This window comes from Papio anubis, chromosome 1 (genome assembly GCF_008728515.1).
Source record: "Papio anubis isolate 15944 chromosome 1, Panubis1.0, whole genome shotgun sequence".
Classification (NCBI taxonomy): domain Eukaryota; kingdom Metazoa; phylum Chordata; class Mammalia; order Primates; family Cercopithecidae; genus Papio; species Papio anubis.
Window position 1 is genome coordinate 52,756,897 of NC_044976.1, and position 21,274 is coordinate 52,778,170.

The 21,274-nt window shown below is 50.7% G+C and overlaps 1 protein-coding gene across 4 annotated transcripts in view; it reads right to left on the minus strand.

Annotated features, from left to right (window-relative positions):
• SSBP3 (single stranded DNA binding protein 3) overlaps window positions 1-21,274 on the minus strand; it is a 179,402-nt gene that overhangs the window by 52,521 nt on the left and 105,607 nt on the right. For all 4 annotated transcript variants that reach the window (XM_021941893.2, XM_021941910.2, XM_021941899.2 and 1 more), the window contains exon 5: window positions 2,007-2,096. In XM_021941893.2, the coding sequence (XP_021797585.1) occupies window positions 2,007-2,096 (90 nt within the window). The remainder of the gene's footprint in view (window positions 1-2,006; window positions 2,097-21,274) is intronic.

A 21,274-nucleotide genomic window follows, 5' to 3' on the forward strand; every position in this document is an offset into this window, starting at 1 on the left:
TGAGCCTTGTCCTAGAGTCAGGCCAAAATAGAAGTCAATGGCCTATTTTTAAAACATACAACTGGGTATTGTCTACCTCTTTCTACCACAGTGGTCTAATCTGCACCGGATACCCAGATGCCAGCAAGCAGCCTCAATCAGGATGCACACAGATGAAGCACAGTACCTGGGTGGGTCTACCAGACAGGGAAGCCACACCCGCACTGCATCAAGAGCATCCATGGCATGTTGAGCCTAGAAAGAATTCCCAACTGGACAGAATGCCAGTGGGAAAAGGCCCACTGATGGGTGTGGGGTGCCATCTGCAGTGGCCAAGAAGATGCCTGTCTTGGTGAGTATGAGCCTCTCACACACTGGCCCCTTGGATTTCCTCCCTGGGAGAAGGACAGCAGCCCCACTGGCTCCTGCCTTTCTTGGGCCCATGGGTTTCCAGCATTTTAAGGTCTAACTCTCAACCCATCTTCAATATGTCGCAGCCTTGCCCCAAGCTGAGACCCTGGCAATGCCTGGTCCAGTCCCAACCTGGAGCTCACATACCTATTTCTGGGGCTACGCTCATCTCCACCCCTTGGACAAGGCCCCAGTTTTGGCAGTGTTCTGGGAATGCATACAGATCCACGTGTGGCCATCCAATGCTCCTGATGGCCATCCTGCGTCCCTTTCTCTCCTCCTACCACCATCACGTGACCTGCCACTTCTGTTTTTGCGGAACACCTGAATTTCACTGCCGTCCTTCTCAGCTGGTGAGCAGCATGTCCCAGCCCTCTTCTCTCGGGAGTTAACACCAACCCAAATACAAAACCTTGCCAAGTAGAATCATCTTCCAGGTCATCTCTCTCCCAGAGGGAAACCCCTTTAACATTCCTAAGAGATGTCTGTCAGTCTTTGCTCAGACGCATCTAGGGCCAGAGAGCCCCCCGCCTTGATGTGGGGTGAGCCCAGGTGCTAAATTCTGGCCTACACCAAGCAAAAGTGTCTTTGGACTTTGCCTCACTGGTCCTAGTTGTGAATTCTAGGGCTGCACAGAAGAAATTTCTGCCTCCCTTTCCACATAACAGCTCTTTCCATGTTCTTATCTGGGAGTGCCAATCTTTCAAAAGGTGTGGGGAACTCGGGCGGATTCTCAAACGCAGCTGCCGACAGGCTTGAAAGAATGAGAGATGTTATGATCGTGAGTGTCATCATAAAAGTTCCTTACAGCCCTGCACGCTATACCTCTCTAACATGGCATTTCCCAGTCTCAAGTTGGCTTAAATCACATGAACCGCCGGGGAGAAGGTAGAGATGGAGGAGGTGGCACAGAGAGGGTGGCAGCCGCGCCCAACCTGGCAAAACAGAAAGCCCAATTTCACACACCCCAGGAAAAGCCGAACAAGGTGTCTCTTGGAGAAGGCCAGGCTCTCGACCCACATGGGATCTGTTCCTGCCTGTGGCGGGCAGAGCACGGGCACAGATGCTTGTGGGATGCTGTCTGTGATCACACTCGGAAAAAATCAAGTGGTTAACCAGAGGGAAAGGATTCTGAGACCTGCCAGGATGGTGGGTTTTTGTGTTTTTTTTAGATTACGCCTAAGGTTTGTAGTTTGGACAGGCAAAGTAAACGATGACAACAGCAGCAGCAACAAAACAGAAACAAAGAACGATTTACTGATATTTTTTAAAGCCTTTTGTTAAAAGAAAGCTCCACAGTGGCCTGGAAGCAGCCCCCACCGCCTCCCTGGCCAGGGGCAGACTGTGTCGCGCCTACGAAGCTGGCATGAAGAAAGCAAACTCCAGCAGAAGTGCAGGCAATGCAGGAGGTGTCTGCTTTCCCATCTTTTTCTCCCTCTCAGCTTTTAGAAGGACTGGTGAAAGGGATGGGAAGGGAAGGATTTGAACCAGCATAAAGCAACTGTATTTAGACCATGGCAAACTGAGCTACTTACTTCTCTCCCACCCTCCCACCTGCCCAGGGCCTTGGCCTGGAATACAAGGTGGAGCACGAGACCCACGGGCCCCGCACATACCTGAAAGAAACCTGGCGGGATGGGGCCTCCCGGCATCCCATCGTTGGGGGGAATGTTGCCAAGCACGGGGCTCGGGGCAGCTGCTGCACTCTGTGGAGACAACAAGGTAGAGGGTTAGTGGCCAAACCCCCAACCAGAGACACAGAGTTCTGACCCCTGGCCTTGGCTCTCCCCATCTGCCCGCATTCCCTGTGGACCTTCCTCACAGGCCACTTTCTACTTAAATCCCTCCTAGCATCCCAGGGAAGTGTCATGTTCCCACTGACAGGAAGCAAGTAGGGCTTATACACTCAGACCTGGACTCAATTCCCAGGTGCGGCCCCCACTGAGGAAGCAACCAATTCCGAGGCTCTTTTTCCTCATCTCTAAAATGGGAGGGCCGGGCGTGGTGGCTCACACCTAAAATCCCAGCACTTTGGGAGGTTGAGGCAGGAGAATCGCTTCAGCCCAGGAGTTCGAGACCAGGCTGGGCAACATCAGGAGACCGTGTCTCTACAAAAAATAAAAAATTAGCTGGGCGCAGTGGCATACGCCTTTAGTCCCAGTTACTCGGGAGGTTGAGGTAGGAGGATTGCTTGAGCCCAAAAGGTTCAGCCCTATCTCTAACAATAATAATAATAATAATAATAATAATAATAATAATAATAATAATTGGGGGAGCAATGTCCACCATTCAGAGAGGCTGCAAGGACAGCCTGAGACAAAGTGCCAAAGGTACTTCCTGCGGTGCGGAGCAGGGGTGCATGGCCAACGTGCAGTGGCTGCTCCTGGCATTATATGGCCCCGGGCCGTGTCTGCCCACCTACTCTTGAGAAGCTCTTGGCAGGGGAGTGATTTATAAATTTCTGTGCCCTCTGCAAATGGCTGGCATGTCATATAAAGCAAAAGATCAATAAATATCCATGACTCAATGAATAAGTGAACAGACCAACCGGGAAACACTACTGGAGAGGGTGACGGAGGGCAGAGCGTGTTCTTGGCCCCGCAGGGTCCTAGGTGCCTCATGAGAGAGAAGGGCCTCATGAGGTGGGGGGACCGTCATTCCTTTTCTCTTTAAACGCCGCTATTCTGGCATTTGCCTGGTATATCTGCCACAACAAATGCCTCCCAGGGGTGAGCAGACATTGCTCTCCCTAGCCTGGCCTCCTTCCAAAGGATCTGTGTACTATCTATTCAAGGTGGTCGGCACATCTGTGCCTGTCTGTGCCTGGCCCCGTGCTCACACAGGCGGGGGTGAGGCTGAGGCGTCTGGGCCCCAGCTCTGAGGAAGTCGCAGGTCTGACAGTCCTACCTGGAACTGGGCCCTGCTCCTTCCCACTGATTCTAAGCCTCCAGGGGCTCCTCCTACAGGAAGCCTACCTTCAACCTTGGTGGTCCCCAAACCCCACCATGACTGAGAAAGTGAAACTTGGTCATCTATCATCGCCCAGGGTTTTGACTGATTCTCTGGAAGAGGAATGAGCCCCTTGGGGTAGGAAACAGAACGCCTCTTTTCCTCTTAGAAACACAGCCTCCCATCACCACCTTCAAGAAGCTACTCTCTTTCCTTTCATCAGTGGTAAAATAGGAACCAGACGCCAGGTGTGGTGGCTCACGCCTGTAATTCCAGCACTTTGGCAGGCCAAGGTGGGCAGATCACCTGAGGTCAGGAGTTTGAGACCAGTCTGGCCAAAATGGCGAAGCCCCGTTTCTACTAAAAATACAAAAATCAGCTGGACGTGGTGGTGGGCGCCTGCAATCCCAGCTACTTCGGAGGCTGAGGCAGGAGAATTCGCTTGAACTCAGGAGGCAGAGGTTACAGTGAGTCAGGACTGTGCCACTGTACTCCAAGCTGCATCCAGCTCCTCCTACAGGATGAGCAAAACTCCCCATCTCAAAAAAAAAAAAAAAGAACCAGAACCTCTAACTTCCAACTCTGATGGAAGGAAATGACGTAATGTGCAAATCCCACTAACACATTGCATGCAACAAAATGAACAAACAGACCTGGGAACAAATGCACCTGGTTTTCAGCACTCTCACCTCTACTAGTAAGTGGGATGACTGTGGGCAAGCCACTTGAACTTTCTGAATTTGCTTCCTGTAAAAAATACGATAGCTGTTGTCCCACCTCCTCACCAGGACTGTGGGGGATAAAATAACAGAATGGGCTGTGTTTCGTAAGCTGAGACAGCTCTGTGAATCTAGAAACAAAGAAGTACAGGGCATACAGTGGGTGTTGAGCAGACCCAGGTGAAGAGAATGGGCAAGCTGCATATTACTTTTCAAAATGATTCTGCTTACAGAAAAACAGCCCTCTCTGCAAAAGCTATCCTGCCAACCATCCTATAATGTGTTTGTAAGTTTCAAGCATCTCCAGAAATTAGGATTGCAGATCTCCCCATTACTGAGGTCTGAGGTCACGGGCCCCTGCCTTGCCCCTGCCTCACCCCTGCCTGGCACTATCTGAGATGGGGTCTTGTGGGAATCGCCAGCTTATCCATTAGCCGCATTACTGTTGGCTGCATTATTGTTTCTCTGTGGTCAGTGGTTCTGTGAAAATGGCAACTTTTTGTGATAACAGCCAACAATCACTCCTCAGCAGCAAGAGCAAAAAACTTGTTTTAAAAATGGGGGGAGGTAAACACCCATCTACATTTTCTTCAGGTTCTTTCAGAGACTGGTGTTACCTTTAACAATTTCATTCTTCTTATGTACCATTATTTAACCAGTTTATTTTGTTTGTTTTTAGAGACGGGGTCTTACTATGTTGCCCAGGCTGATCTCACATGATCCTCCCACCTCAGCTTCCCAAAGTGCTGAAATTACAGGCATGAGCCACCACACCCAGCCTATTAACCAATGAAATAACAGGCATTAAATCTCAGTGTCTGCTAATCTGGCAGTTAGTATCCCTTTGGTATTTGGTATTCAGAGTTACCTCTTAGGTCATTACCTTTTGAAATGGTTTGCATTGGCCACTTGTAGATCTAATTTTATGGCAAATCATTCATGTCCTTTGCTATTTGGGTATTTGACTTATTACATATGGAGAATCTAGAATAAGCGTAAGTTAGAATTTAAAAAAAAACCTAAAAATTATTATTATTATAATTAGAGACCTGGTCCCCAGGCTGGAGTGCAGTGGCCCGATCACGGCTTACTATGGCCCCAAACTCCTAGACTCAAGGGATCCTCCTGCCTCAGCCTCTCAGGTAGCTGGGAATACATGTGCACACCACCATACCCAGCTAATTTTTAAAATTTTTTGTAGAGATGGGGGTCTCACTATGTTGCCCAGGCTGGTCTTGAACTCCTGCCCTCAAGCAATCCTGCCACCTCAGCCCCTAAAAGTGCTGGCATTACAAGTGCGAACCATCGTGTCTGGCCTACAAAAAATTTTTAAATGAAAACTTGAACCTGCGAGTGCTTTGTTGCCTTATTTATGAGGCTCCTTCGCTCTAAGATATCATTTTCCTATGAGATCAGGAGTGAGTCAATGGTTCTAGGAACTGGAGGTAGTGGGTAGTCCACGGTTCTTTGAATGCAATGGCCAGGGTCACCATGGTTCTAGTAAATGCATAGTGTAATTCTCTGAAATGTGGGGTGGAAGACGGAGTTTTGCTATTCTCCAATGAAGAAGGACAAAAAACCAAGACCATGTTAGCAGTGACTAAGGGGCAGGAAGCTGAGGAGACGCCTTTATCATTTAAAGCTTCTCCAGTAGCAAAATTAAGTCGTCCTGCAGTGCTTAAATTTGTGCCTTGAATTTTGATAGTTATTGCTGTTCCCCTTTGATTATGAAGCAAACATGTGCTCATAACAAAAAAAGGACAGAAAAGTACGAAGAAGAAAACGAAAAGCAGCAACCAGTGGTATAGGGCAACAAAAGAGTTAAGAGGTTGGGAAAGGCTCAGAAATAACTTGCTCACAAAATCTAAACCAAGGTACCCTCAACCCAACCATATTTACGAACATTACACTGAATCCCTGTACCAACGCTCCTGCAGCTCAACGGCCGCAGGGCCTGTTTCTCCTGTCTCTGAGACCCAGCACAAAGTGAGGCATACAGCAGGTGTATTGGCAGGATCTAGAATAAGGGGAAGTTATAACCGGGGGAAAAAAAAAAAAAAAAAAACTTAAAAATTATTATTATTATAATTAGAGACCTGGTCCCCAGGCTGGAGTGCCGTGGACCGATCATGATTACTACGTGTATTATTCAAAGACCTGCTCAAAGCTGACCGTCTGGAGCCAGGCCTTTCCAGACTGCAGGAACCGACCTCTCCTGATGGTTTCCAACTTTGAGCTGGAGCTCCACTAAGGCGCTAAGCAAAGCATCTCACGAGTTTTCTCTAACAACACAAAACCAAAACCCCTGAAAACCCTCGTCATTCACCAAGGTCTACAGCATGCCAGGGCTGTGGTGGGTGCACGGGCTAGAAGTCCCCGTGGAAGAAGAGAGAAAAGAACATTGGATTCAGAAGCTAGAGATCTTCTAGCTGGGAGCCCATGGACAGGGCTCTTTCTCCTTCTGGGACTCAGTTTCCCCATGTATCCAATGATGGGGTTAAAGGAGATGACCATTAAGGCTCTTTTTCCAAGCTGCTCTCCCCAGCTAAGTCTACACACCTAGGGGAGCTAGGACTGGAAACAGCAGCTCTTACATGAACAGGACAGCAATCCTCTTTCCAGGGTACCTGGGTTTTAACTCTTCTCTGTTCATTATAGGCCATTTTGTGATCAAAGATTAAAAACTACCCAGAGACCTGTTACCTGAGTCACAGATAACAGTGACTGACATTTGGGTTCCAATCGCCCAGGCCTTCCTCACCAACACTTATCCACTTTTTGGACTCGAGAAAGCCAACTCAAACAACCCATGCAGTTTGGTAACTCCCACTTTAAAAAACAGCAACAACAACAACAACAACAAATAAAGCTAATGTAAAATTCTTTTCTAAACAGAAAACAGGCCTTAAACAGGGTGATGCGGCCCATTCCAGCCACCTGCCGCCTCTAAACCTATAGTCAACTTGAAAATTCCGAGGTGCTTTCCCAGAGCACTGCCTGAAGTTCGCCATTCCCAGTCAGGGAGACTTGCGAAGAGGACTGATCACGGGTACATAGCCATGGAGCTCAGACACTGCCCCTGCCTCCACCCCATCCACGCTCCAACGGGACAGACACATGCCACTGCAACTAGAGATCCCCCGCAATCCCACTCCAAAAGGACACCTGAAAACCTTAGCACCAGCCCCGCAATCCCACTCCATAAGGACACCTGAAAACCTCAACACCAGTCTCACCCCAGGAGATGGATATTCCCCCTCTACCCTCCAGGGCAGAGAAGCAGGGTTCAAACCTGGGGCCTACCTACGGCCTCAGAAAGGTGCTTCCAAGAGAAAGTGCCTTGGAAACCAGGCTAAGGAATAGAACTTTCTGCTCTGGGCAATGGTGGGGGACTTCTACTGTCCCACCTCACCCTGAGCCAGGCACACTCACGCTCGCTCAACAAATCCCAATACCACCAGAGTACCCCAAACTACAGGAGCAAGTGGACCTGACAAGTCCCCACACTCCCAGTGGCCTCTCATCCCACCTACAGAGAGAAGTATCTCATAGTAGGCAACAGTGTTCATGCTTTTCCTTCAAGAAGCAATGGTCCAGGGGCATTCCCTGCAAGATACTATCATCTGGCCTCATTTCAAGAACCCCAGCTATCCTCACTTACAAACTAGCCTGGGATCCCCCCTCCAACTCTCTCTTTAAAATTAGTTCTAGGCACACGAAGCTCCTGGAAAACTGAATAAAAACAAATGCTCAGGGGGAAATGTGGGACTCCTGCCAGGTCGGCCAACCCCTCCTGACTGATTTACAAGGCTGCAAAATGGTACTTTGTTCTGCAAATCCCCTCCCCTCCTTGCCCCACCCTAATACTCAGGCCTTGGCGTGCAGCAGCTTGGGGGCCACATGCAGAACTGCATGTGCAGACGACTTCCTAGACTGAAACTCAACACAGGCTGTGTGGCCCAGGGCCCAAAACACCAGGGGGTGGGAGGCATGTGCTGGGGGTGGAGCCATGTGCTCAAAGCTGGGAAATGGAGGTCACTTAGGGGAGCTTGGGGCACTCCTGTGATGACTACATGCAGAGAGCAAGTGACACAGGAAGCCTCCAAGTGACGCCTGTCTGGTGGCCTGGGGAGGGAGGGAGGGAGGGAGGGAGGCTGGCACTGGTTTCAGCAAGACAGGGGCTTCTGCGCAAACTATGGAGTAACCTGGGTCCCTCTCAGCAGTATCAACAAACTAACGACACAAATCAGGAATGGAAGCGACTGGGGGAATGTCATCATCCAGATGGAAAGGCCAAGATGGACAGAATTGGGGTTCAAAGAAGGGAAGGGGACAGGAAGAGGATTCCTGGTTTCATATGCAGACCACAGAACAGAATCAGTTTTGGAGAACAGGGGCTCTAATTGTGCAGCTTGGAGAAAACAGAGCTGTTGCTACGTGAAGAGGCAGAACCAGCTGACGTTAAAAATAGGTTTGGATGACACACAGGCGTGACACAGGATCCCTGCCTTCAAATAGTCAGGGGGCCACAGTGTGGGAGGAGGGATGGACATGCCTCCTGGCACCAATGGATGGCCCTGGGTCCAACAGCAGATGCCCCGAGCTACAAAAAGCCTCTTGGCTACCTCAGGAGGGGGCGGGCTGTGATAATTTGGGGTCACTCCCAGTTGAGACATGGCACAAACCATATTAAAAAGGGATTGCCATAGGACCCACCACCGCCTGGGCCTGGGGATTATTAAGACAGAAGAGCCCTGGACTGAGGGTCCCCGGATCAGGATTCCAGCTGTGGCTGCAAACCACCTACTGTGTGATCTGATCAGGCCTTTCTGTCCCTGGCCTCCACACAAGGCAGCTGGGGTCCACTGCTCCAGTGACACTGTGGATGTCAAACGAGCTCTTCAGCAAGCAACCTGAAAAGGGCCACATATAGACAACAAAAGCCTCAACCTGCCATCAGACCCAGATGAGGGTGGTCCTGATACCTGAGCTTCTTTTACTAAGTCCCAGCTCACATCTGCCACCTGGGTACGACCCTGGAATGCAAGAAGGGCTGGAGAAGCAACTGCCTTTTCATTTTGATCCTATAAATCAGCGGGGGTGGGGGGGTAGTATTTATTCCCCAACATCGCTGGGAAGATGTCATTTGTTTTCCTGGTAAGGAAACTGAGGCACAGAGAGGTACACTATTTCAAGGTCAGGCAGCTAAGTGGCTCTAACGTTAGTCCCTCTGTGCCTCCACCTTGCATCTTGGGTTCAAAAAACAAAACCACAGTCCACATTGGGAGGCTGAGGCAGGCAGATCATGAGGTCAGGAGATTAAGACCATCCTGGTTAACACGTGAAACCCCGTCTCTACTAAAAATAAAAAAATAAAAAAAAAAAATTAGCTGGGTGTGGTGGTGGGCGCCTGTAGTCCCAGCTACTCAGGAGGCTGAGGCAGGAGAATGGCATGAATCCAGGAGACGGAGCTTGCAGTGAGCCAAGATCCAGCCATTGCACTCCAGCCTGGGCGACAGAGCAAGACTCCACCTCAAAAAAAAAAAAAAAAAACACCACAGTCATATACTGCCCACCCCTGTAGTTCCCAGGAAAAGTTCTGTGTGCTTTGACTCTTATGAAATAGCTGGCACTTCATTAAACACAAGAGAAGCACAATCCATTCCTGTGTTTGAGACTGTCTATTATATGTTTTGTGCTTCCCCAAGTAGCCGGACCTAGCTCTGCTCTTTCTGACGAATACTTCAATGAGTTGGGGTGGGTGGGTGGCTGTGGCTGTGGCTGTGTGTGTGTGTGTGTGTGTGTGTGTGTGTGTGTGTGTGCATGCACATGTGTATCAAGGAATGCAAGATCCCATTGAAGAGTCTGTTGAATCTAACTGGCCAATTACCCTGGGAGGAGGAGAAACAGGTGGGGGCTGGGGGGAGCTGTAAAAAGGTTACAAGTGCTTTTTACACACCGGATGCATCAGCAAACACTCGCTTCTGGGGCCACCCAGACTGCGCTGTGCTCACCAGAGCAGATGACAGGGCGCGGGTCTGCCCTGCAGGTCAGGAGGATGCAAGGAGTTGTGGTGACAGAGAACTGAGGGACAGGGAAGGTGCTCTGGGCAGGCACTGTGAGCGGGGATTAAGGGGATCAGGGAGGCTTTGTGGAAGAGATGGTACTTGAGCTGGGGCCTTAAAGAACGGCAGGACTCGAGGATGCAGGAGGTGATACAGGGGTGAGAGATTATGCTGTCATTTTAACCCTCCCCGGGCACAGGGCCTCCTGACAGCCTCTCCTTAAAGAGCAAATCCCTCCAGGACGCCACCTGCCCCCTGCACCATCTCCAGGATAGGGGGTGGGCGTGGGGCTTGTTCACTTTCCCTCCCCCAGGATGGGGGGGCTCCCCCACAGGAGAAGGGCCAGCCACCTAGTCAGAGAAGGCTCACTGTCCCTAGGCGGTCCCTTGTGACCCAGCTCATGGTATGGCTCATCCAGTCTCTCTCCCTCCATCCTCCCAACAATCCGCAGTCACTACCAGAACACAGAGGCTCTGAGGAGCAAAGGGACTTGTCCAAGGTCACATGGCCGGAAATGGGCAGAACCAGAAGTTAAGCCCAGATCTGCTAATACCACAGCCCCAGCTCTTGGCCATACCTCAGCTTCTCTGATCCAAGTTTCGGAATCGACACTTAAAAGTGGTCACCTGCAAACAGGTCAGGGCCCAGTTCTTCCATTCACCAGGGGTTGAGTCCTCAGACACCTCACTTTACCTTCTGTGCCCCTCATCATTTGCTAAGGAAGGGAGCCCCCTACCCTCTGTGGGGGGCATGGGAAACTTAAATATGACCCTTAGGTAAGGTGCCCAGCCAGGCTCAGCCAAGGTGAGGGTTCAGCAACCAGCAGCCCAGAGCCAGAGACAGCTCCAGGCAAAGGACCACATGCTGACGTCCTAAGATTCCCTGACCACAGCAGGCTGGGGAGGGGGAGACGAAAAGGGGCTGAAAGCTGTGGAAAGACTAGGCCTTCTGATGGACAGAAAAGCTGCTCTTCTGAGAAGGGGCCTCTCTCTTCTTAGTGGCCACCTTAGGAAAATACTATTTCTTTTTTTAAAAATGAAAGAAAGGTACCACAGTAAGAACATTTCCCCCAAAAAAGGAGGAAGTGAATTCCCTGGGCTGAGAAGTCTGAGGCTACCATACTGCCCGGCCCTGCCCATTCATCCCAGGAAGCACCCGGCTTCTTCTGGGGACTGGATCAAAGGTCACTGTTTGGTAAGAGGTGAAGTCCCATGTATTTAATAATTAGTACCTGGAGAGAGAGTGGATCCCAGCCAGGACACCCTCCTCCACAGGCAGATACCTCCCAGCTGGGCCACATGGCACAGGGCGCAGGTCCCAGGCGTGTGCATGCAAGACAAGGAAGATTAAGGGCTAGAGGTCCCCCCCAGATGAACACTGCGGAGTGGATCAACAGCTCAGTATTTGTACAACGTTGATTTTCTTCTTAGAGAGAAATGAGCTTCAGGCCCTGGTTTACACCATTAGCAAAACACACACACACACGCACACACACATTTCCCACTGTCTTAAAGGAGCTACTTACAACCACAAACATGTCATAGTAGGCCAGTGACAGCTCCTTAACAAGAACACTGGCAGTTGCTTCTGCAAAGTGGAAAATTCCCTGGCGTGGACCCGCGTACACGCTCAGTTCCAATGACAACTTAATCCTGCCAGGACCGAGGTGTGCAGAGAACAGAAAACCACCCGCTTCTAGAAACTTTATTTATTTATTTTTTTAAGTTTAAAATACATCATTAAAGGCAGGGCCCTCAGAACATCTTTCAAGGATGGGAGCCCACACTCTCCTCAGTAAGCATCAAATTTAGTGGGGACCAAGTCACTTTCCCTCACCTCCTCCTCTGCTGTGACAGGACACAGTCTGACAAGTTCACCCAGGTCCCCCAATGCCAGGGAAGGGGCACATAATTCAAACCCAACACCTCCTCCTCCGTGTAAATGAACAGCCGGGAGTCCTTGAGCTCCTCGGGCCAGAAGGGAAGGCAGTGAGCAGTGGACCACCGTGGTCTGCACAGCCGTCCCAGCGCACAGTTGCCACGCAGGCTCGGTGCTGAGCAGATGCCGTCTAAGCCTTTAAAGCATGCGCTAATTGCGCTAATTTAGCTAACAGTCTCTGTTTCGTCCCCCACCCTGAGTCAACCAGCGTCCTTCGGTACTGCTGGAGAGATGCAAGCTGTTGGCTTTAGTGTTATTTTGTCAGCCATTAAACGATTCATCGGAGTCATTAATTGATTTATTACTGCTGCCTGCTCAGAGAGTTTAGCAAATAAAGAATGATGTAGGTCACAAAGCAAAGGAAATTGGACCCAACAACACTACGAGGCGCTGGGCACTTAGAGTGTCTGCTGCTGTCCATTCAGGCAGCCCTCCACACCCAGCTGTCAGGCAAGGAATAGCGGAGATGGTTCTCCTGCCTGAAATCCAGGTGCCAGCCTGCATCCTGCTCAGGCACCGGTGCTGCCAATGGGGAACCTCGTCTGGAGCCTCTGGAAGGCAACTCTTGGGCATCTGCCAGATACAGCTGAGTAGGAAGGGAGAGAGGCCCACACTGACCCCCTTACCCACCAGGTGGGCGCTGAGTAGCAATGGCTCGGCCTGCAGCTGGGCCCTCTAGTGTTCTAAGAAGCCAAGGACAGACCCCTCAGCCAAGACTCTACTCCCCTGGAGGTGACAAGCTCCAGCCAGGCCCTCCCTTTCTCCCCTGCACAGCCTAAGGGAGTGGGAGGAATGCCACAGTTGGTGCATTCACAGGTGCCTCCTAATGCCTGGCCTTTCATGTACTTATCTCTGATCCTCTCAACAGCCCTATGGGGTAGACCCGCATTATCTTCCCTGTGTCACAGAGAAGAACACTGAAGCTCTGAGAGCAGAACAGCCAGAGACCGCATTGCAGGCCAGGAAATGGCGGTCCTGGGATTCAAACCAGGTCTACCTGACTTTAAAATCCACAATTCTTCCCCTCTACCAAATTCTTCAGACTGACACAAGAGAGGCCTACAACTTGGCCTTAATGAAAACTCTGACAGAAACTAGCTAGGTAACCAAGAGCAAGGCAACCCCTTCCCCTCTCAGAGCCCCAGATGCCTCATGTACAAATGACAGGGTGGGTGAGCCCCAAAGCTACAGGAAGGGATGAGAGTCCAGGTCACGTCCTTCTACGGCCCCAGCTGCCCTGGCCACTGTGAAGCCTCATGTCAGTTCCCCCAAGAACGCTCCTGTGTTGTGAGCGAGGCCCTGCATGAGCCCTCTGAGGTCCCCTGCTGCCGTTCAAACCCCAGACTCCAGGGTGCAGAGCCAGGAAGGTTTGCTGCACTCAGACCAGACAGCAGTGATCCTCATTCCACCCCAATCCCAGCCCTCAGGGCTCTGAACAAACGAGAGAGAGTGGTGCCAAAGCAAGGGAATGCTAAAGCCTCCAACAGAAAAATTCACCAGGTCATGTATTCCATGTGCGTGCGCACATGTGTGTACATGTGTCTGTCTCTGGGGCAAGAAGGGTAATATCGCCGGTACCTGATACCCCTGGGAACCAAATACAGCCATTCCAGATGTCTCAAATTCTAGCATCACAGTTATCAGCCCCTCCACAAGGCATCACATCCCCACCCTGCCAAGTGGCCTTCTAGAACAGAGCCTGGCATGCTCTCAGAGGAGGCTCTTGGAGGATGGTGGCTGGATGGTTTGCTCCAAAACTAATACAGAGGGGACGAAGAGGTGGTTCGGGCACCCACCAAGAACCAGCCTGCCTCTGACCAAGACACAGCACTGGCCTGCAACCCCAGTCTGTGGCCTGCTAAAGTCTGGTTGGAGCCACAGAGCTAAAGGGCAAAGCGGGGCTGCCACTTTGGAGCTCACTACAGATTACTTGTTGGGCGTCTACCAGGCGCACAAAGCAGGGCTTTCTTGTTTGCACCCACCAAGAACAGGGCCAGGGCACCCAAGAACACACACATCACTTAGGATCCCGGTGAGAGATCTGCTAAGGGGGTGGGGCCTAGGAGGATCGGAGGCATGCAGGCTGGTCAGAGGCTTCTGAAGGGACACGGGAATTCATCCACTGAGAATTCTGACCCAAGTTCAGCTTCCGAAACAAACACGGGACTTCTCATAGAGGTGGTCCATCCCCTACTCATGCCACCCATCCATATGGTATTGAAAACACAAAGGAAGGTCTTTATGAAACATGTACTGGGGTCCCATTCAGAGAAGAATAACCTATTATTACTTACACATATTTAGTACCTAGCACCAGCTTACAAGGGCCTTTCTTTCACACATATTTACAGCAACCACCCTCTACACAGGCAGGTTCCTCTCTCTGCAACACTCTTCTCTGTAGTCAGGCCTGGGTGATACCCTTTCGTCCTTTATGTGTTTCTCAGCACAGTGTGTGTCACACCTGACTGTTAATTCCTTATTAAATTAGCCAGCTATCTCCCAGGGATGGGGGCAGGAATGGTGTGCACAGCACGGGGAAGATGCTGGCTCAGTAAATATTTCTTGGATAAATAAAATTCTTGCAGAAATCCTGCTTTTCCGCCGGGCATGGTGGCTCTCACCTGTAATCCCAGCACTCTGGGAGGCTGAGGCGGGTGGATTACCTGAGGTCAGGAGTTCGAGACAAGCCTGGCCAACACGGTGAAACCCCATCTCTACTAAAACTACAAAAAAAAATTAGCCAGACATGGTGGTGGGCACCTGTAACCCCAGCTACTCGGGAGGCTGAAGTGGGAGAATCCCTTGAACCTGGGAGGTGGAGGTTGCAGTGAGCCAAGATCACGCCACTGCACTCCAGCTGGGGTGACAGAGTGAGACTCCTCCCTCTCAAAAAAAAAAAAAAAGAAATGAAAAGAAAAAAAGAAATCCTGCTTTTCAAGAACAGTCACCAAATCTAAAAGGTCAAACTCTTAAGACTAGCTATCTCAGTCACCTTCCATTAACTTACCATTTGGCTACATCCAAACAACTAGCCCCTCCTCTCCAAATAACAACAACAAACAAAACACACACACCTTGCCACACGCTGTTCCCTCTGCCTGTAAAGCCCTGGCAAACGACTTGGGCAGGCCACATCTCCCAGAGTCATTGGTCATTAAAATAGAAATCATCCTTGTATCACCCCCTCCCAAGACAATGGGAAAGACAGCTTCAGCTAGTGTCTGGGGAAAGCATTTGTAGCTCCAAGGAAGGACAAAAGCAATGAGAGGGGTGGCCTCACAGAGCTGGGGCCTTGTTTTCTTTCCCATGGTGGAAGAAGTCAAGACCAGGCCCAGTGGGCTGGGCACAGGAAGGGGTTCAAGTGGCCTCTGTGGGTTACTGAGACCTAGTAGCCTCTCCCAGTCCTCTCGGCCAGCCTCCCTTCCATCTCCAAGATGAAGCCTGCTAGTTATTCTCAGACAGGTTGGATTCCCTGGCCTCTCAGAAGATGGCTGTCTGCTCCACTAGCCTAGGGAGCCACTTTCCCATGGGCTTTGGCTGCCCACCACTGGTGGGGCCCAGAGACGGCAGAGGAAAAACGGGCTGGGACACAAGCTGAGAACAGCAGGGTGTGGGGTACCACCCTGCGATACCCTCCTCCACTTCCCTGAAAATGCATCCCACAAGCAGAGGCTCCTCCACCCAACTAGGGACTGCCCCTTACAGCTAGACCCTCTAAGCCACAGATTTATAGCAGATACGGTTTTTGCAATCAGAGACAAACCACAGAGCAAGCCCTGAGCTCATGCGGGAGGAATGCATCACCCCCAGCCTCCCCTCCCCATCCCTTCCTCAGTCCCTCACTTGACATGAGATGAAACTTGAGAGGGGTAGAGAGAAGGGGAGAGTGGAGAGACCAGGATCTCTGCAGCCCATCAGGGCCCCCTGGCCGCATCTCTACTCTGCCCTAACCCTGCGCTGATCATGACCTGGGAATGGCTCCAGCCCCTAACAGATCAAGTCTCAGGTTCCTCACCACTGCCTCCACCCCGGTCCATGTATCTACCTAGAGAATTCCCAGTCATCCATCAATGCCCAGCTCAAATGTCCCTGTTCCCAGTCCAAGTGAGTACTGAAGTCCCAAGTAGGTTCATGAGCTAGAACTCAATACTAGAAGACACAGTTTCCACCTGTGTCCCTTTCATGAGGCATCCCATAGAGCATGCAATACCAATGGCCTCCTAACCAAGCAGACAGAGCACTAGATTTAGGGCAGGAGCTCCAGCTCTTGGGCTCCCTGATCAATTCAGAGAGGCAGGCAATTCACCTCTGACTTGAGCTGTACCCTGTAATACAGGACAATCTCCGGGTTGATATGAGATTTTTTAAAAACAAGGAGATAATGAAAGGGCTGTGATGTCATCTCAGCTTCTCTTCTCTGCCTCCCATTCCAACCTCCCCCTTTTCTCATACCCTAAGCTTCAGCCACAGGGGACACTAGCTGGTCCCCAGCCTTTGCCCATGCCCTCCCTGCTTCCATCTGGAATGCCCACGTCTCTGCTAGTTTCTGCCATTCTAACATATCCCTTAGGCCATCCTGGACACAAGGCAGGATGATTTATTCACCCTCCAATCCCACATGAGACTCTACTTTAACTCTTCCAGCATTTTCTACCTGGTCGTCTTATATAGACAAAGGTTATCTCCCTGCAGGACTGTTGGTACCAAAAAGTGGAATCCAAATATTTACAATGTCTACTATCAATAAACATCAAATGACTGGAGACTGCAAAGGAGCTTCCTGGACAAAGCTAGGCCTGGTTCTTCTGGGATATTTCCCCCTTCTTCCTTATTTGTCTGCTTTATAAAAATGTAACTTTAAGGAACAGACCAGATTCTGGTAAACCCAAATGTCAAAAGGTGAAAAAAGCAGCCTAACTCCCAAAGGTTTTCTTGTCTCTCTCCTCAAACAACTGTTGGAAGAGACAAACACGAAAACCTCTGGAGAGATCTGAATGGGAATGCTGATTCTGTTCCTAGCCTGAAACTTGCAAGTCAGAGATAGCATAGCAGGACCATTCTTGACAAGGTCCCCACTTTGCTGCAAATCTGGCCTAAGGCAGTCTGTTTTCCTTCTATTTTTGTCTAATTCCATTTAAGGCCATTGCCATGGTCCTCTCTGTCCAAGGCAGGAATTATTAATTTAAATTTGGGCCTTCGGACACTTTGAATCTACAACCACAGTACATGAAGGAGTGCCACAGCCAGGCTGGACAGATGTGGCCTCTGGTCCATACGCCAGCGGAATCTGGTTTTCCCAAGATGTCTGTGCCTTGGCTGTGTCATCTAGAAAATGAGGATAATAAGCACTGCCTGCCTCACACGATTTGTGAGGGTCACGCTTCTGCTGCATCCCCTGGAACAGTGCCTGGCACGCATCCGTCAGGTGCTCCAGAAATACTTGCCAAATGGGTATTCATTCTAAACCCTCTCTACCTGTTCTCCCCAAGGATGGCCTGTCCCCTGGGGACCAGCTGGGGACCACTCTCCTGCAGAGCAGAGTCCCAGAGCCCTGCCATCCCTGCCCCCAAAGCCTCCTGGCTCTGTGTCCCAGGAACAATAATAAGCTCTACATCCTGAGACTCATGTAGGCACCAAAGGAGGCTGATCTCACTTAATCCTCCCAACAATCTCCTGAGGTGAGTGAATCCACTCCTTTATTTTATAGCCGACCTATCTTGCTGGTGACACGAACAGTTAAGTGTCTTGCACAAGGTCACAGTTAATGGATGCTGGGATTTTTCTTCCTGGCTGGATCCAGACATCACAAACTCACATACCACCCACCACTACCTCCAGTGGGAACCAGAAGGAAGATTTAAGTCATGGAAGGGAAAGACCTTAACCCTGAATCAGGCCCTTTGGGTCTGGCACCAGTTTGGGACAGGAGTCCAACCTGAATTTGCCTATCTATAAAAAGAGAAGCCACCATTCCCTGCCTGGCCTCCCTCACAACAGTGGCATGAAGCACAAATGAAGAAACAGACAAAAAACCGTCTGAAGGCTGGGCACAGTGGCTCACACCTGTAATCCTGGCACTTTGGGAGGCTGAGGTGGGCGGATCACTTGAGGTCACGAGTTCGAGACCAGCCTGGCCAACATGGTGAAATCCCCTCTCTACTAAAAATACAAAAATTAGCCAGGCGTGGTGGTGTGTGCCCGTAATCCCAGCTCCTCAGGAAGCTGAGGCATGAGAATCATTTGAACTTGGGAGGCGAAGGTTGCAGTGAGCTGAGATTGTGCCTCTGCACTCCAGCCTGGGAGTCAGAGTGAGACTTTGTCTCAAAAAACAAACAAAAAACTGTCTGGGAACAGAAGGGCAACACCACCATCCCCATCACCCTGGACAATCAAAGGAGCTGGGAATAAAGATGCCACACGAGAGCACTGGGTGAGGAGTCAGGCCTGGCTGGCTGCCCCCAAAAGGCCCTTCCCTGTACCTATAAAACAAAGGGAATGGATTCACTTCCTGGTTTCCAAGCCTGGTTGCACATCAAAATCATGTAGTGAGCTTTGCAACAACTAAGCTGCCTATCTTCCTGAGGGGGCAGGGATCCAGCTTCTGGGAGCTCCTGGACCAGATGTTCTATCAGATCCCTCCTCGGTTCTGTCTCTGCCCTGACCCCAGCAGGGGAAACAGATTCCAAGTTATGGGGACGGCTGGGCCAGATGGGCAGGCCTCTTCTGCCCCCTCATGCTCCCCAACCAGTCTCCCAGGAGGCCTGCAGGAAGCCTCCGGGTGCAGGTCAGGGCTTCAACAGCCACCCAAACAGGTACGGGCCCAGATTTAATTGGCCTCTTGGTTAAGCTTTCTAATCTCATTAAAGCTGCCTCCATCAAGCAGATCGAGGCTCTCAATTGAATCACAGAAGAGCACTGCCCTGCCCCACTGTAAGCTGATTAGGTCTGGGGAGGCCTAGCTTGGACCCCTCTCTGCACTACCATGCCTTACTGTCACACGGAAGGCACGAACCCAGACTCACCAAGAGGGGCACACTGACGAGGGAGCAGCAGGCAGGAAGCTCAGGGAAACAGTCTCAGCAAGGGTGTGGTACCAGACCTGCCTACCCCCACCACTCTGGGGAGCCAGTACTGTCCCCAGGATTTTCAGTAAACACAAACCACAGAGTAATCTGATTTCCTATCTTATCAGTGTGCAGTGCCAGAGGCCACCCGGCTCCAGCAGAAAGCTGCCTTATGGGCAGAGTGTGGGACTCACAGTTACCTCTCCAACTTCTTTTCGTAGCTTTAGAGCTCTACTTCATACAGATGGGAAGGAGGCAGCAGAGGGGTATGGTGTGAGGCCCAAACACCTGCGTTCCATCTTTGGAAGAGAGGACTTGTCTTGCCACTCACTCTCTCCCTGACCCCTTCTACCTCCACAAGGAGCTACACTGCAGCTCTTCTCCAATCCAGCTCCTGGACGTCAGCTTCAAAAACACCATGGTCAGCGTGTGCAAACAGCCCTGAGCAAATACGCGTCGCCCACTTCTCCATCATCTCGCTTTATCCAAATATATCCCAAGGAAATAACTTGGCAGTGGTGAGAAATTCTGCAGAGGCTCCAAAGTAACAAAAACAAAACACACACACACACACACACACACACACACACACGAGCTCTGTTCAAGGTGCCACACTGAGCTGAGGACAGACATGGAGATACAAACACCCACAGGCAACAACCATCCAGGGTGTGCTGGGGGTTCAGTCCCACTTAGGGTTCGTGCTTGGTTGTTATTAATATTTAATAGGAAAGACAATATTTTAGAAGAGACAGGACTCTGTGCAGGTTCCAGGCCAGGCTAGCGCGGATGCCCTGTCCAAGGGAGATGTTAAGGGGGCACGCCTAGCCAAGTACACACACACACCCATCCCACACCCTCCGGGACTTGCTGCAAGACACTGGTATTTTCCGCTCCACTTGCCAAGAATGGAGCCACCCTGCCCCGCATGCTTGATCCTCAAACTCCTGGAGACAAAGGTGGCAGTCACGGGGGTGTGCTAGTGCACCTCAGGCACTGATCCGATGTTCCCGTACCCACTGCCATTTTCACTAAAAGGGACACTAAGGCCCAAAGCAGGAGACAGACATGCCCAGAACCTGGCCAGGGTCCCTCTTATTCCACCACGTTGTCAACCTTTGGATAATCTGGATAGAGGTGGCTTTTTTTTTTTTTTTAATGCATTCCACAAATCCAGGCTATTCACAATCACCCCCAAGCCCACCCTTGTGGGCACAGGGCACCAAATTATTAGGAAAATGTCTGAGAGTCAAAGGGGCTAGGGCAATCCCCCAAATCATGCCAGCTCTCAGCAGGCCGGCCCACTTTCTCAGGTTCCACACAACTACCCCAGTGCCTGCCTTCTCCATCTGCCATCTAGACACGGACATGAGGCCTGGACCACTATATCAGGCCCCTCACTGGTTTATTAGCCTTAATCTACTCTACTTCTTTCTCCAAACAGATCAAACCCAGATCAGTCACACTACAGGCTCACAACTTGAGGATTTTCTGCTCCTTGCCACACACCAGCTCAGCCGAGGCCTTCAGGACCTGGCCTGAACAAACCTCATTCCCAGCTCCACCCACATAATTCCTCCTCCCCTGAACACTGTATGTCTTTTTAAGCTTCTATGCATTTGTACAGATTCTTCCGAGACACTGGAATGCTCCTATCACAGTCTTCCTTCTCAGTCACCAATACCAGAAAACTCAATAATAAGAGATACCACTCAATCCTAGCTATTTAAAGACAAGAAAATGAAGGCCCAGAGAGGATAAGGGAGTGCCACAGAAGATAAGGTTAGCAGTGCTGGACTTGTGGCTGGCCAGAGTCTTCATCGACTCCAAAAGTCCTCAAAGACCCTCTCCAACTCACCAGCTCTACAGCAAGATCAAACCCAGGAGAAGGCCACTGAGGACCAAATATCCAAGAAAGAAAGCCCTTAGGGAGCTCTAGAGGCAGCGCAGGAAGAGCTGGCCCGGGGTCTCAGGAGGCCAGCGGAAATGAGACACATGCATGGGCCTGGAAGCCCAGAGAGTGGAGAGTATCATCGTGTCAGTTCAGCTGAGGGGCCCAGAGCAGGTGCTTGGGGAGGACGTGCAGAATGACCAAGAATGGTACCTGGCATACGGAGACACTCACACTCGGTCAACATTTGCTGTT